This window comes from Myotis daubentonii, chromosome 1 (genome assembly GCF_963259705.1).
Source record: "Myotis daubentonii chromosome 1, mMyoDau2.1, whole genome shotgun sequence".
In the NCBI taxonomy this organism is placed as follows: domain Eukaryota; kingdom Metazoa; phylum Chordata; class Mammalia; order Chiroptera; family Vespertilionidae; genus Myotis; species Myotis daubentonii.
In genome coordinates this window covers 44,324,831-44,342,322 of record NC_081840.1, presented here as the reverse complement: position 1 = coordinate 44,342,322, position 17,492 = coordinate 44,324,831, and the positions used below count along the sequence as shown (strand labels likewise).

Genomic DNA, 17,492 nt, shown 5'->3' with positions numbered 1-17,492 from the left:
GGAATCCTTCATTTCTAAAACCCTTAGCCAGGGTCTGCATTTCCTAGAAATAAGCTGTGTGTGCACTGCCCCATCTGAATTCTGATACCCCAGGGGTAAATGAGTGCTCCCTGATCAAAACAGGAATGCTCTTGTCTTTGGGGAAGTAGATTTCTGCTCTGCTGGTAGCTGGGCAACCAGAGGACTGGGGACTCAGGGTTGATGGTTCTCATGCAGTAGCAAAGCTTTTGAGCTCTTTTTTTTTCCTCTCCATAAATCATTTATCTCTTCTATAGAAAAGCTTCACAAAAGCACCATTGACTTGGTTAATAATCAGCTTCTAAAAATAAGCACAGTTTCAGCAGCTTTAGTTAGTGAAGGCAAGTCCTTGGCAACAGTGAAGCAGAATTAAAAGGTTGTGAGGTGAGTTGCAGGCAACTCTGGGTAATCCCGACTGTGGTTCATGCTTCTTAAATCTTGCTAATTCCATTGTTCACACTGTAACTCTGATTATAGCTCAGATGGAGGTGAAAGGAAATATTTCCTTTTTATTAGAAATATTTATCACAACTCCCAGGGAAAGTGTAAACCAAGACAGTTAGCTACCCTCTATGCTAGGCGGTAGAACCTGAGCACCACAGGGTTAGCTTTTCTACTCTATTCAAACCAGATTTTGACAGAGTTGTCTTGTTACCTTGTTTTAAGTCCTCCCTGAGAATTAGGCAGAGCCATTCAAACAGAGGATCTGAAACCACATTCAGTTGGAAGCAAAATAGAAATGGCTGGGAAACTTTCTGCCCTGGGATTCCTCTTCCCATCAGTAAAGGAAATTGAGAGGTGCCAGCTGACTTGGGAGTGGTTACTTGGGCTATTTGTGTTGTCTTGGTTTGGACACCAGGAGCCTGTGGCATTATGAAGGCAGCCAGGCTCACAGGATGACTTCCACTTCACCTTGAGTAGGGCTCTTGGAAAATAAGCGTGTTCACAGGGGAGTTCTGTTTGGTTCTAGACTCATAATGTCATGCTTAAGTGAAATGTATTCAGGGTTGTTAGTGTGCTTTTGAGAATCCACACCTGTACTATTTCTTTCTTTTTTATCCTCACCCAAGGAGTGAGGATATTTTTCCCATTGTTTTAGAGAGAGTAGAAGGGAGGGGGGAAAGGGATGCAGTTGTTTCCAACTTAAAATACCCTGGTGGGATTCCCATCCTTCTGCCTTCATAAAGTCAAGTCTTGGTTCCTTGGTGGGGCTCTGTGATGTGGCCACAGCTGGCCATTTCCAGCCTGATCCGTCACTGCATTTCTTCATGTATCCACAGTGAAATGAACCACTTGTCATTCCATGCAATTTAATGCCTCTGTGCTTTTGATCTTAGTGAAATACCCTTTTCTTTTCTCCCCTTGCTCCTCTCCTGTTCCAGGTGGGGAAATCATATTCATTCTTTGAGTAAGATTATAGCTCAAATGCCATTCTTAAGTCAGAATGACTTTTCCCTTCTTCTGCACGTCTACAACACTTTTATATTTATATTTTTTATATTTTATTAAGAGATGTATATTTTCCATGTTAGTTTGTAAAGTTACTGAGAGCAGAAACTAGGTCCTTTTCATATCTCTATCTGCCATAGAACCTGACATAGCCCATGGCACTTGGTAGGATTTGTGGAACGAATGTGTTGATTCCTATGACATTTTAAACATTTTCATTAATTATGATTTGTTAGGATAATACCAAATGTAAGTTGTGACTTCTATGATGGTGATAAAATGGCTAACATTGATTGAGCACTTACTGTGTGCTAGACATTGTTCTTCATGCTTTCTGTGATTAGCTTCTTTAATACTTATAATAGCCCTATGATTATTATAATAGCCTTATAATTATCATCACCACCAATTTATAAGTTGTTTAACTTGGTGGTCAAAGCCCCCTAGATAGTAAGCAACAAAATTGGGATTCAGATTTAGACAGTTTGTCTCTAGAGGCTGCACTACTAATCGTTACACTATAGTGTCAGGACAGTGCAAATCAAGTTGTTATTTTGACTACTGAATTAGTAATTTAATGATTATTCACAGGATTTGAGTAACTATTTATTTGATAACCTCCCCCCCCCCCAATGTTTTGCATTCATATAATATTCGATATCTGGAACAAACCAAAGGATACCCTTCTAGGAGGATTTGACATGTATGTGACTCACTTTCCTAATGAAGTTTAACACTTGAATGAATAGTTAGAAACATTATCACTAAATGGGCTGGTATTCTTATTCTTAGGATGGTGGTTCCTTGGATCAAGTCCTGAAGAAAGCTGGAAGAATTCCTGAACAAATTTTAGGAAAAGTTAGCATTGCTGTGAGTATATTGTGAAGTTTTCCTTCCAAGTCCCCTCATTGATAAGTTAATGACGTGGTAGGAAATAGACAAGGGAGGGAGCTAGCAAATCAACAGGGTAAAGTTTGTAAGAGAATGGAGTTTACTCATTAGAATATTCCCTATACAATTCGCTCTCTCAAATTAAAATTAGAAAAGTGACTCTATGTTAAAATCTGTGTCTTGAAAAATACGATAAGGTATCCAAAAGAATTGTCATTTGTGGCATCAGAAAGCCTCTTTTTCATTGCTGATTTAGAGAGAAATGAATGCAAGTAAAGTGGTTTTTAAAAATAAATATATTTTTTAATTGATTTTAGAGAGGAAGGGAGAGGGAGACAGAAACATCAATGATGAGAGAGAATCATTGATCGACTGCCTCCTGCATGTCCCCCACTGGGGATTGAGCCCACAACCTGGGTGTGTGCCCTGACCAGAATCGAACTGTGACCTTCTGGTTCATAGGTGGATGCTTAACCACTGAACCACACTGGCTGGGCCAAGTAAAGTGGTTTTTAATGTTGTTTAAACTTGCAATAATCAATTTTACTTAAAAATAATACTCTATATGCCATGTAAAAAGATGGTTTCTTGATAAGGCAGGTTGAAAAAAAACAAAAGAAAGAATAAAAAAATTTGTGATGTTAGGTAAAATATTTTCAAGGTCATTTTAAAATAGAGACATTGAGTATTTTCTAAACACCACCATTTCCATTTGCTATTTTTTCACATTCTCTTTCCTTTAGGTAATAAAAGGTCTGACATATCTGAGGGAGAAACACAAGATTATGCATAGAGGTAAGAACTTACTTGCTAGTTGTTATTTTTAAAATTTTAGCTGAAATCTAAAAGTTGTTGCATCCTCTTTTGTGTTTTGGGTTATATGCCATTTAATAACATTTTTAATTTTTATTACAAGTCTTTGGCTATTTAGCTTGATGGCTGGAACAGCAAGTTCCACCCTCTTCTTGGTCTGTTGTACACCTGTTACCTGAAGCTGTAACGGGCATAAAGGGCAGCAAGCTCATCACAGAGACTGCTAGAATTTAGTTACCCAGCCCCCAGTGTCACTGACTGCTTCCTGGACTAGATTGTGCATAGGCCCAAAGCCATGACTTGATCTGAGTTTGACTTCAATGAGATTGTGGTTTTAATTACATCACAAAACACCTACATTCTAAAGACACTGATGACTGTATGTTATTGAGGATGTGGAACAGTTGGAACTCTCAGATACTGCTGGGTAGGAATGTAAAATGGTACAGTTATGTTGGAAAACAGCTTATCAGTTTCATAAATGTTAAGCATGTACCTACTATTCGTATATATTCAGCTATCTCATTCCCAGGATTTACCCTAAAGAAATGAAAGTAGCCCAGCTGGTGTGGCTCAGTGGTTGAACATTGACCTATGATCCAAGAGGTCATGGTTTGATTCCCAGTCAGGGTACATGCCTCAGTTTCAGGCTTGTGCCCTGGGAGGTATGCAGGAGGCAGCTGATCGATGATTCTCTCTCATCATTTCTCTCTCTCTCTTCCTTTCCTTTCCTCCCTCTGAAATCAATAAAAATATATTTTAAAACAAACAAACAAAAGCATATGTCCAGTCATATGAATGGACTTTTACATGAATATTCATATTGATTTTATTTGTAATAGCCAAAAACTAGAAACAACCCAAATGTCTATCAGTGGTTGAATGGATAAACAAATTGTGTTATATCCATAAAGAGGATACTACTTAACAATAAAAAGAATAAACCATTGGTACGTGGAATAATATGGATGAATCTTAAAAGAATGATGCCGAGTGAAAGAGACAAAAAAAATATACTATGTGTTAGAAAGAAGGCGAGCCCCCCAAGTCAGGGGTCCTGGTAGAACACAGACCAGACTCGGGAGCCAGGCAGCAGGCAAACATCTTTACTTCTACGGAGAAGGGTGCACACACATGGTCTGGAAGCGCGTGCACACCTGCTCGGCTTTATAATCCCTGAAGCATGTGACCTGTCCCCCGCTCTTGATTGGATCTCAGGTGCACAGTCTTTCCCGATTGGCTAATTCAAAGGGAGGGGTTGGCGGTCGCTGTTTCAAGACAGCGGCCCCCAGGAAGCTGCAAGCCATGCGGCCAGCATGGCGGCTGCCAAGTCAGGCAGCCCAAAATGAGGCTGTCTAAAACTGTTCTTTGACAGAAAAGATGATTTGTTTATTCTCACATATGTGATTCCATTTATATAATTCCAGAAGTTGCAAACTAATCTGTAGTGACAAAATGCAAATCAGTTGTTGTGTAGGGAATGAGGGAGGGGGAGGACAGGAAGAATTATAAAGGAACATAAAGAAACTTCTTGGGGTATAGATATGTTTATAATCTAGATTGTGGTGATGGTCACATATATTCATCAAATGATAACACTTTAAGTATATGGATTTATTATATTAAAATTATATACCAGTAAAGCTATTAAAAAAAAAAGCAAAAAAGTAAGTCAAGTTGCTGAAAACCAATAATAGTCTTAAAAACATTCAGGGAAAGGACAACCACTTTGGAAAACAGTTTGGTGGTTTCTTTAAAAATTAAACCATACAATTCAACCGCACTTTTCAATATTGACCTAAGAGCAATGAAAACATTTGTTCACACAAAGGCTTGTATACAGATGTTCATAGCATCTTTATTCCTGATAGACCCAAACTAGAAACAAACAAATTTTGATATATTCAAACAACAGAAAATAACTCAAACAATAAAAATGAACACTTTTGATAAACATAACTTGGATGACTCTCAAAAACATTCTGTGTGAAAAAGACCTGACACAAAAGAGTACATATTGTATGAATCCATTTATATGAAATTCTAGAACAGAGAGAATTAATCCACAGTAACAAAGTAAATCAGTGATTACCTGAGGGTCTGGGGGGTAGGGATGGTAGCATGGGGATTAACTTCAGAGGGGCATGAGGGAACTTTCTGGAGTAATTAAAATATTAAATGCTTTTGGTGGTGGGTTTATAGATATGTACTTTTTTTTTTCCAAAATGCATCAAATTATACACTTAAAATGCAGAAATATAAGAAAACCTTCTGCTTTCTACTTGCACTGGCTACCATTTTGTCCTCTTTCCACTGATAGGAGTTATGTTATGGCTTAAGGGGAAAGCAGTTTTCCAGCAGTTTATGGCCGTTAATCTGTGGTTAAGATCTGAATTCCATGTTAGAATATTTTAGTGTATTCCAGGAAATAGCAGCTGAAAGAAGAGGAGAACTGAGCATTTCTTGAGCATGGGGCTGTGTTCTAGGGCAGCTATTGACATACATCATCTCACTGAGAAGAACCTAGGAGGTTGGTGTTAGAGGGATCTGGTGGAGGAAAGCCATTACATTGCCTATAAAATGGAATCCTCATGCCCACTCCTACGGTGCTATGAGAATTAATGATATTACAAAATGAAGCAACTGGAAGAGTGTTTTGCATATAGAAGGGCCTAACACATGCTAATTGCCTTCCTTATTCCTTTATTTAATTAATGAGGAAATTGAGACCCAGTGAAATTAAATTCCTTTTATGAGCTGTACCTTTGTTTGCCCCTCACCTTTGCTCTACTACTGCCTTTCCAGGGAGCACTCCACATCTCCACCCTACTCCTTCATACTCATACCTTTGCTAGACTGAGTCTGCTTATCCTTTATTTATTAATTTTTAGAAGATTTTAAACAGATTTTTAAAAATTGATTTTGAGAGAGAGAGAGAGGAAGGGAGAATGTGAGACAGAGAGGAACATCGATGTGAGAGCACAACATTGATCAGCAGCCTCTTGCACACCTCCTACTGGGGATTGAGCCTACAACCTGGGCATGTGCCCTGACTAGGAATCGATCCAGCAACCTTTTGGTGCACAGGATGGTGCTCAACTTACTGAGCCACACTAACCAGGGCTGCTCATCCTTTAAATACAGCACTGAGGTTGGGGAATCAGCCAGTTAAAGTTCAAATCCTGACTCATAAATGTATATAAAAGGGTGTATAAACTCTGTTATTTATTCATCTGTAAAATGAGGATAATTCATGCCAAAGAACAATAATTGCATGTTACATACTTATTTCATATAGTTGTGGGAATTAGTCTTCCTCATAAGTCAATAAATTTTAGCAAATAGTAAAATTATTTAGTTCAGACGTCTCTTCTTCTGAGAAGCTTTCCCATGGACCATCTCCTTCCTTGAATGGATTAAATACTCTGTCTCTATATTCCTTTGGCACAGTGTCCATTTCTTTCTTTTTTTTTTTTTTTTTTTTTAAAATGTATTTTATTGGTTTTTTACAGAGAGGAAGGGAGAGGGATAGAGAGTTAGAAACATCGACGAGAGAGAAACATCGATCAGCTGCCTCCTGCACACCCCCTACTGGGGATGTGCCCGCAACCAAGGTACATGCCCTTGGCCGGAATCGAACCCGGGACCCCTCGGTCCGCAGGCCGACGCTCTATCCACTGAGCCACACCGGTTAGGGCCATTTCTTTCTTATTGTAATAAATAATGATCATTATTTATTGAGGATATGTTGTATACCAAGTGCCGTATTATGTGCTCTATGCTACTTATTTGTTATTCCCAGTAACCTTGTGAAATAGGTATATTTTTCCTATTTTACACTTACAGAAACCAAAGTTCACAGAGTTTACAGGGCTTTCTCACTAGTCTTTGAGTTTCTTTAAATCAGGAAACATCTCTAATTTATCTAACATAATTGCAGAAAATAGCTTCTCTTAGGGAGTTATTATAGGTGTTTGTGTGATTGGGTTTTGTTGGAACACACAAGAATCAACAATGAAACTGGGCCAAAAACCCATGTCTTCTCCTTTTAACACAGTCATTAATCTAGTCCTGTGTTTTTTTTCTACCCCTGCGCCTTCTCTGTGGTTTTGACAAAAAGCTCTAGCTTTATTTCCATTCTGGAGAGAGGAAGGTTTCAGCTCATTCCTGGAATAACCAGCTTGCTTTCCCCTTCAGCCTGGTGCTGCCCCCACTTTCCTAGGAATTTCTTTTCTGGCTTCACCAGTTAATGCTCTTTGGCATGAAGAGCTGCTTTGTGGGCCAGATAGGTCTCTGGATAGATGTCTTTGGTGAAGAGTTCACTATTTGCCAAAAAGGAGAAGTCACTGGAAGGCCTTCTGCCTTAATGTGCAGTGTGTGTGCAGGCTGGCCTGGCCTGACTGTTGAGCTCTACAGACTCCTGCTGTTTGTGGGTCTTCTCAGCTCTTCAGATTCCTGCTGGGAGGCCTGGCCTTTAGAATAGCACTCTTTGCACAGGATTCCAGAGCAGGAAGTGCAATGAGTGGATGATTCCTGGAAATCTAAGTTAGGGTGAGAATGAGAGAGTCTGCCTGCCTCTGTCTTTACGTAGGTCTCCTTGCTGCCAGTTAGTTCTTTCTCTGGTCTAAATACTATATTCTTTCTTGATGAAATTTAAAATTCTGTTCTTCACATTCTGTCTGTGAAGAAAAGGAAGAATAAAGAAGCTTTTTCTCTGCCTCAAATTTTCACTAACTCCTACTTGTTGATACTGAGTTGCTGGTGATAGCTTAATCATGATTTCAGTTAGTTTTTGCTGTGAATGAACCACCCTTAAATTTAGTAGTTTTAAAAAAAACCACCATTTATTACTTCCTATAATCCTGTGGGTTGGCAGGACCTATCTCCCCATATTTTTACTCATCCTCTGGGAGGTTAAAGCCCTTGCTTCTTCCCATAATGGCCTTAGGGTTTTAGTAGCAAGAGGGGGTCACCCCAATAGTCAACCACCGTGTAAGCCTCTGATTATGTCAGGTTTGTTACTGTCCTGTAGGCTAAAGCAAGTCACATGGTCAAGACAAGATTCAGCATAGTGGGATAGACTCTGTCTTGTTGGGAGGAGCTACAAAATATCATGGCCAATATTTTTTCACTCTGTCACAGTGATAAAAGCTCACGGTTTGAATCCTCATTGTGCTACTTACTGTGTAACCTTGGACAAATTATTTAATTTTTCCAAACCTCAGAAAAATGGGGAAAATAGTGCCTATCTAAAGGGTTGTGAGGATTATTTGAGATAATGCCTACAAAGTACTTAGAGTAGTGCTTGACACATAGTAGACACTTAATAAAGATTAGCTGCTGTTTAGCAGATGAATTGGTATAGCTTTTTATGATTACCAGCAACAGAAACCAGCCTAACTCGGTTTAAGCTTTTCAAAACTTACTCATTAGAAGGATTTGGGGCAAGCTCAGAGAATCCTTTGTAAAGCTGAACCATAGACTTTGGTAGGACAGGGACCAGGGCTACTGTGGTTGGGAAGGTGGGTCACTCAAGCAGAACAGCAGCTGCCCCCAGTCCATATCTACTGCTGGGCCTCTGGGGGCGGGGGCGGGGGCGGGGGGAAGGTTGTGGGCTCAGTCACCTCCCAGAGGGGCCAGTGCCTGTGAAGCATACACTCCCAACAATCATGCAGGTATCAAGGGAACCAGCCCTCCTGTTGTTGAGTGTTGGAGGCAGTTGGCACCCTGTTACCTAATCTAGCATGCAGAGACGGCACTCAGGATTTTAAATTACTAGGTTGAAAGTGATTTCTTTAGTGTGCCCTGCTCTAAGTAAAACTAATGTACAAAAATAACTTACAACACAAGTTGCTCCAGGGGCAATTCTTTACTTTTTTAAAAACATTGAGTACAGAATCTTTCAACTGTTAAATTTTCACAGAATCTTCACAAAGGCAAGCAAATCACAATTTGATTAAAACATTTATTTTTAGGAATGTGTCAGTGATACAAAACTAGGCATGCCTATACTTACAAATTACTTTTTAAGTGAAAAGTAAATAATGTTATTTGGGGGGAAGACCAACTGTTTCAGGCACCATTTATGTAGTGTTCTATATTTTTTCAACTAGGTGAGTGTGTGTTAAGCCTATTGAGGATTACCGCCTTGGGTGTGCACATACTAATTTCCCTACCTTTCAAATGTCTTTATGCTGGATGAGAATTTAGAGAAAGGGCTCCCCACCCCCCTCAACTCTCCCCATCATCCAGATCAGTGCTTGACCACTGATTGGCGTGCCTGCCCACTCATGGACCAATCATTGTGTCAGGGGACTAGAGTAGTTTGGCTGGCTGTCCTAGGTTATAAACCCACATCAGTGGCCGAATAGATGGGGCTTAGTTGAAACCCTAACACAGTGGTGACGAACCTTTTGAGCTCGGCGTGTCGGCATTTTGAAAAACCCTAACTTAACTCTGGTGCCGTGTCACATATAGAAATTTTTTTGATATTTGCAACCACAGTAAAACAAAGACTTATATTTTTGATATTTATTTGATATATTTAAATGCCATTTAACAAAGAAAAATCAACCCAAAAAATGAGTTCACGTGTCACTTCTGACACACGTGTCATAGGTTCGCCATCACTGGACTAACAATTAGGGCCTAACTGAAACACTTGCTGTTGGGGAGGGGCATATCCCAAATGGAAAAGAGGACTTCTCCTACTAGAAGATGGAGAGGAGGAACGGATGCTGAAAGCAGGCAAATTAGAAAAAAAGTTTTCCACTGTAATACTGTTAAGCATTGGGTCAGAAAGACAAAAACTTAACATAAATCAAAACAATAATTGAGCCTTTAAGGCAAGAGTGGGCAGACTGGCGGCCTGCAGGCCAAATGTGGCCCGCTGCCTATTTTTATGTGGTTGCAAGCTAAGAATTGCTTTTCAGAATTTTGTGACGAGATCATTGTGTGAAATTCACATTCGGTGTTTGCACATTAAGTTGTATTGGAACACAGGCATGTTTGTTTGTATCAGTGCTGTCTGTGGCTGCTTTTGTGCTAATGAGAAAGTTTGTGAAAGAGACCAGGTGGCCCTCAAAGCCTAAAATATTTGCTCTCTGATTGTTTACAGAAAAAGCTTCCTGACCACTGAGTTAAGGGGAAGAAGAATCCCATGACTGAGCAAACTAGAATTTAATCACAAACTTAGATTTAAGTTTATCAGCTTTAAGTTCTTAATGAGTCCTAGCTGGTTTTGCTCAGTGGATAGGCAGTGATGGCGAACCTATGACACGCGTGTCAGAGGTGACACGCGAACTCATTTTTTTGGTTGATTTTTCTTTGTTAAATGGCATTTAAATATATAAAATAAATATCAAAAATATAAGTCTTGGTTCACCATCACTGGGATAGAGCGTCAACCTTTGGACTAAAGGATCCCAGATTCGATTCCAGTCAAGGGCACATGCCCAGGTGTGGGCTCGATCTCCACTGGGGAGTGTGCAGGAGGCAGCCAATCAATGATTCTCTCTGATCATTGATGTTTCTATCTCTCTCTCCCTCTTCCTTCCTCTCTGAAATTAATAAAAATATTTTTAAAAAGAAAAAAAGTTCTTAATGAAAACATGATGGAAGACATAGGTAGGAAAGGGGTTTTTTCCCCCCTGACTCTGGAGCTCTGAAATGAATTAGCTACCAAGTTTTCTGTGCAGTCTTTCCTCTTACTATGGCAGGAGGTCGAAGGTCCACTTCATCCAAAGCTGACCGCCACATGGTTAGGTTAAACTGTGTGTGTGGGAGAGGGGAGTAGGATACAGCCCTGCTTCCTACCATTTAAAGCAGTGATTTGCACTGTTTGCCTGCCATTCTCTTAGCCCATTCTAATTACCAAGGTTTTATTTTGATCAAGACCCTAAAGAAGCATTACATGATTTAGATCAATACGGAGTTCATACAACTTAGCTCATAAATTATTTCTGCCTTGGAGTTGCTGGCTGATGATCAATAAAATGGCCAAGATCAGTGTTAAATTATGCCTCAACTTGTTTTTCTTTCCCTTCTATCAGATGAAACAGTGTGTAACCTGTCTGATCTTTATGCCCCGTATTGAATTAGTGACTCGAGCCTGCCACGTACTGGAAAGCCAGCCTAGAGTTTTGAGCCATGAGCCAGACTGCAATTGGAACAAGCCAGATGACTCTTTAGAGGTAGAGTAGTTTTTACCTTGAGGCCATCCTGCTTGGAGTCCGCTCTAGAAGAGTTCCTTATTGCTCAGGGTACAGTTTTATAAAAACAGGAATGTCTGGAGTCAGAATGAAATTTAAAGTTTCTTTGGAGACTATAAGAGTTTTTTGGACCCTGTTCCTGGGGAAAGATGGGCGTCCAGAGCACCTCCTGGGTGGGTATCCCAGCAGCAGCTTCCAGAGGAACTGGGTCCTCAGCCGCAGCCAGGATTTCAACTTCTGAATCTTCTCACTTCAGTCAGACGTGCTGTTAGCAGATAGGCAAGATCTGCAGTGGCCTGGGATTTTTTTGTTTTGTTATTGTTTTACAGGCTGTTGGGTTATCAGATTCACATGTAATGAGTTTCTGCGACCTGTGCAAGTTATTTCCCTGCCTGCCAGGCTTTTTCTGGGATGATGCCAGGCTCATCTGAGCAGAAACTCAGAGTTGCCCCTGAGGCTGCACATAGAATTCTGTCCTGAGTACAATCCCTGTGTGTGAGTGAGTGTGTGTGCGTGTGTGTGCCCGCGCACGTGCGTGTAGATATTGTCTGTGTCTTGATTCATAAGTTGGTCCATGTGTCCAAGAGGCAGTCCTGGCTGCTCCTCTTCTTCCTTTCCCCACCTGTCTCATCCCCCAGCCATGTGGTGGCAGCCTTAAGGTGACAGTGAATCTATAGGGATATCAATTTCTCTGGACTCTGTCTACACCGCTCCACCTTACAGATGGAGAGAGACAGTGGCTAATGAGAAGCTGGCATCCAGTATGCTGGTCCCTTAGTTAGAAATAGAGTCACGCTAGACCCACAGCAATGATTATGGCTCCAGATGAGTTTGTCTTTCTCGCTCCTGAAGCGACGCAATGGGAAGCTGGAGGAGGGAGAGTGCTTCCTCGGGGCCTTTTAGGGGAGGTGGTGGAGGAGGTGGTCAGTTTCCACCTGAAGCTTGGCTAGAGTGGAGAAGGAGCACTTCTTCCAGAGAAGTGTGTGTGGTGGGGAGAGGATTTCTCGGTAGACTACACCAGGAATGTCTGTTACTTTTTGCTTCCATTTGTCCTTAAATAGGCAAACACACTCTTCTAGTGCTTTTCTGTAGGGGCTTGTCCCAAGGTAGAAATGCCCGTGTCCACTCCAGAGCTGTGAATGACTGGTGAGTGGCCTCTTGACCTCCTTTCCAGACTTTTTGGTGAATCACACTGAGCTGTGATCCAGGCACAAATGGTAAAGCCTTATTTTGGTGGAGCTTGGGTTTCCATAAATGCAGTGATGTTACTAGGAATTTTCTCCTACTCCATTTAAAAATGAACAAATCTCCGGCCTGCCTCTACCTTTTCTATACCATTGTCTTTATTTTCTCTCTCCTCCTCTGAGCAAAGTAAGTAGGTCTTCAGCAGCTCAAACAGGTTTTTAGCTAGTTTTTCTTTCTTGAATGGCAGATGATGAGTATTCCAGATAGCCAACATTGTATTCCTGCCCACTGGGATTGATTGGCTTTCTGATAGATTTGTGATATGTTTGTGTATATGTGCGTGTGTGTGTGTGTGTATGTATATATTATATGTGTGTGTGTGTGTGTGTGTGTGTGTGTGTATTTGATTTCAGAGAAGAAGGGAGAGGGAGAGATAGAAACATCAATGATGAGAGAGAATAATTGATCAGCTGCCTCCTGTATGCCCCACACTGGGGATCGATCCCACAACCCAGGCATGTGCTCTGACCAGGAACCAAACCCTGACCTCCTGGTTCATAGGTTTATACTCAACCATTGAACCACACCAGCTGGGTGGAAATACACTACTTTAAGGCATGTTCTTTTAATGGAAAGGTTGTTTTATGATCTTTGGCAAGGAACTTCACTTGAGCCTTAATTTCCATATCTGTAAAATGGGGCTGCTCTGCCAAATATTATGGGTTATTAGAAATGAGAGGTCAGGAATCTAGGACCCATAAGCATTTTCCTTTACTGTCCCTCGTTCCTTTTCTTCCCCCCTTTGCTTTTCTTCTCCTCGTTCTCTCTGTTTCTCTCTTTAGTGTAACCCCTATTTGTGTTGGTCTGGTTTTTGTTACATCCTATTTTAAAAACTTAGATCATTTCTTAGAATGGTGTGTGCTAGTGAAAGCCAAGTTCTGACTCTTGCAGCACCCTCTCCTGTCTAATTGTCAGCATTTGTGTGCTTTTGGGTCAGAAATGCTGTAGTGAATTTGCAGAGGGGGGTGCACAAAGGCCGAGAATAATGCATTTCAGAATCAGTGGGTCTTGGGAGGGAAGAAAGTTCAATGCAGCTACTGGGCTTGGCTGCAAAACTCCTGAAAGTGCTGAGAGATGAACAGCTGCTGTCAGGACCTGGACTGCGCTTCCAGGCTCCCTGTTGAACCCGGTTGTCAATCAGAAGGAGGTGGGAGGGAAACAACCTCTAATCCCTGCTGCTTCCTGCCATTAGGCTTGTCAAGGTGGATAAGGAGCTGGAGCTCAGAAGGAAGCATGCACTCGCTAAGCCAGAGCAGAGAGTTATTTTCTCTCACAACCAGATGTCACCCTACCCCAAGTCAGATCCTATTCCAGCTAAAGCTCGCTATGTGAGTGGCCCTTTCCCCAACCACAGTGTTTAGAAATTGAGATTTTTTTTGGTGTACAACATAATGATTTGATATATTTATATATTGTGGAATGATTACCACAATAAGTTTAGTTAATATCTATCACCATACATAGTTTTTTTTCTTGTGATGAGAACTTTTAAGATCTATTCTCTTAGCAACTCTCAAATAGACAATACAGTATTTATTAACTATAGCACTGTTACATCTCCGGGACTTACTTATCTTATAACTGGAAATTTCTACCTTTTGACCACCTTCAACTACAACTTAATCATGGCTTTTCTGAAACTTTGGAGTACAACTCACTAGGATTTGCCATTTGATCTGTTGTCTAGAACCAGATTACCTAGGCTCTGGACAATCACTCAAGAGTCTATGGGTTCTACTCTAGCCTCTGCCATTAGTTCACTGTGTAATTTTGTTGGGTAACTCCTGGACTCTGGACCATATTGTTTCTCATCTCCACACAAGGGTTTTTAATGCTTACTTCTCATTGTTGTGAGAATTAAAGGAGACGCTATATTTAAAAGGCCTGGGGGACAGGGGGAGGGGAAGGCCTGGCATAGTAGGTGCTCTTTGACCCAGAGCTATTGTGGCATTTTCCCAGGTCTGCTGGGCTTGCTGGCCTCCCATCCTCCCACCCTACTTTCAGCTCTGTTCATTTTGCTTAGCCTCGGGAACAAAATGGGAAAGGGGGGGAGAGGGGAGAGGGGAAGGCAATGAAGGGAGAAGGCTGGAGCCACTTTTCAATGCTCTTGGGGAAGGTTGAGTGGGAAAAAGAGGTTATAGGTCATGGCTAATTGAAGGGTTTGGGATTTTCTCTGAATTTTAATTAATTAACTTTGCTGCTTAATTAGCTCCCTGAGGCTATAGATAACTGGAGGTGGCTCTGTGGAGACTGTTACTTGACTTATGAGGGTCAGCTACCTTTCCCTTCTATTTCTTCTTCTTTAGAGAAGGGTTATTAAGGGTCTGCAGGGTTGCTAAGAAGAGGTCATTTTAAGCCACGAGACATAATTTTAAAATCTCATTTGCCTTTTTTCTTTAACCTTTAACTCTCACTTATCCAAGATTATCTTACTTTTGGATTCAGCCATTGTCACAGATGAGCCAGAGTCTAGTGTCCAACTGTCCTCAGATTGCTTCCCTGGGGCCCCCATTTCTTCCCTCCATGTCTTCTCTCCCGTTTCTCTTCCGCTCCCCATTGCCTGCCCTGCTCCTCTGCCTTTCCGTTCCTCCATGTTCTACCTTCTTCCATCTTGCCTCCCCCCTCTAATAGGTAATGCATCTTGTGATATTAGCCTTAGCCTAAACCAAACATAATGTGGTTACTCAAACATAGCACCCTGTGGGGCTGATACTCACCTGCTTTATCTGCCTGATGGGGCCTTGCCACCTTGGCATCGGTCCTGGATGGTTAAAAGGATTTAGACTAGCTGAGTCCATAGTGCCCTGGCCATTGCTCTTACTGTCACACACGTGTGCATGCATTCTGGATATATGCTTGATTATGTCTCTAGTAGCAGTGGCCTTAAGACAGGGACAGGGACTATAACCTTTTTACTCACAGCTCAGTGCAGGCATTCTATAGGTGTTTATAGAATAAAAAAATGACCTGCTAACTTCCTTAATTCAAATCTCTTGTTGTAGAGAGGTAGAAAATGCTTAGAAATTAAGTTGAAGTCATATGTTCTTGGGGGAGGGGGAGGGCGCAAGGGGCTTTGGTTATTTCTGGGACAGAAAATATCAGAGAAAAACATACTTTCTTCCTCTTAGTTTTCCCTAAACCTTCCTGGTTCGTTTTTGGAGAAAGGGTGATTACCCATCCTCATTGTTGCAGAGTCCGAACAGGATGAGAATATCAAACTTTAGCATCTGGTGGGTTTCCTAGGGAGGCTTGTCAGCCCCGGAGCCTAGCGGGGTGGTGGGTGCTTCCTTCAGAATGCAGCCTAGCCCACCAGGTGCTGACGCTTCTCCTAGCCTCACTCTCTTTTTAAAAGTTATTATTATTATTGTATTGATTTCAGAGTGGAAGGGAGAGGGAGATACAGAAACATCAATGATGAGAGATACTCATTGATTGGCTGCCTCCTGTACGCTCCCTACTGGGGATTGAGCCCGCCACCCGGGCATGTGCCCTTGACAGGAATCAAACCCAGGGACCCTTCAGTCTGCAGGCCAATGCTCTATCCACTGAGCCAAACCAACTAGGGCCCTAGCCTCACTCTTTTGATATTGAAGGGTCAGAAAGAGAACCCAAGGCCTGGAGAACCCAAGTAGGGAGAGACTGGGCCTATGATTTGAACAATATTTAAGGTTGCTGCTAGGAGACATATGGGAGGAAGCCAATTAAACCCTGGGCTCCAGAAGCAGGAAAGTATTCCACATTGGGAAGGGGGCTGGGAAGAACGAGGCATCTAGAAGTAGAAGGGAGAAGGGTGGGTGGTAGAGGAGGATGCTTTAGATGCAGGTGCCAGGAAAAAACAGCACATTAGAGAGGCAGGCAAGCCTGAGCCCAGAGGAGATGGACGTGAGATGTGGAGAAGAAAGGAGGGACAATGAAAGACTTGGAAAGGCAGGCCAAGGGGCTTGGACTGCACTCTAAGGCAGACAGGAGCATCTGTAGGCGCTGTCCTGCTGGAGGGGGAAGATACGAGGAGCGGGAACAGAGGAAGGAGGCGATTGTAGAAAGCAAATGTGGATGCTGACAGAGGGAACCTCTCTCTCTGATCTTGTCTAATATGTACCTCTTTTGTGCCTTCAGAGAAGAGCCCCATGTGGCTGGGGCTGCCAGGGAGGAGCTTGCTCCGGCTTGGCCGCCCCAGCCACATGCTCTGGAGTTGAGGGATTTAGTGTGCCCACGTCTTCAAGCACCTCCTTGTCAGGCTTCCGGGTCACCAGGAGGGCCATGTTTAGTGCATCTGGCTCCTAGGACAGACGTGGTCCAAGCAGGAAAATGCCCCTAGGGTTTCCCTCTGCTCCTTTCTGACCCTACCCCCATCAGGGATCTTTGCAGCCTCCCAAGCAATGCTGTTCCCTGGGGCAGGTGGGGGAAAGCTGTTGTTGACAGCCAGGGATGGAGGAAAATGTGTTACATAACTTTGAAAAAAAGGAGGCTTGCTTGCCATGTGAATAGAAATCAGACACAAGGCCAGCTACAGATACAGCTACAGCTGCAGTGCAGTCACTCCTAAGAGCAGCTACAGCCTGGAGGGAAGCGTCTGAGCCAGCAGAGGAAGGAGTCCTGGGCACTGGGGGATGGGAGGAGCTGGGGCTGTCTTGTCTTGGAGGGCAGCCTGTGGAAGAATCATTCTTTGTGTTCCTGTAGCATTGTAAATGCCCACACCTCATTAGATTGATCCTGGTCTCCATCTGGTGAGGTGGCAAGAGCTGTGATTGCACTTTACTGATGGGCAGATCACAGACTAGAGAAGTGAATGAAGTGACTTGCTCAAGTCCGCATGTATGGTAGGTGGCAGGGTCAGGCTTTGCATACAAGTTATCTTGTCTCTTT

The 17,492-nt window shown here is 42.2% G+C and overlaps 1 protein-coding gene across 1 annotated transcript in view; it reads left to right on the top strand.

Annotated features, from left to right (window-relative positions):
• MAP2K1 (mitogen-activated protein kinase kinase 1) overlaps nt 1-17,492 on the top strand; it is a 77,551-nt gene that overhangs the window by 46,324 nt on the left and 13,735 nt on the right. The window contains exons 4-5 of the mRNA XM_059697630.1: nt 2,260-2,337; nt 3,102-3,153. Coding sequence (XP_059553613.1) covers nt 2,260-2,337; nt 3,102-3,153 — 130 coding nt within the window. The remainder of the gene's footprint in view (nt 1-2,259; nt 2,338-3,101; nt 3,154-17,492) is intronic.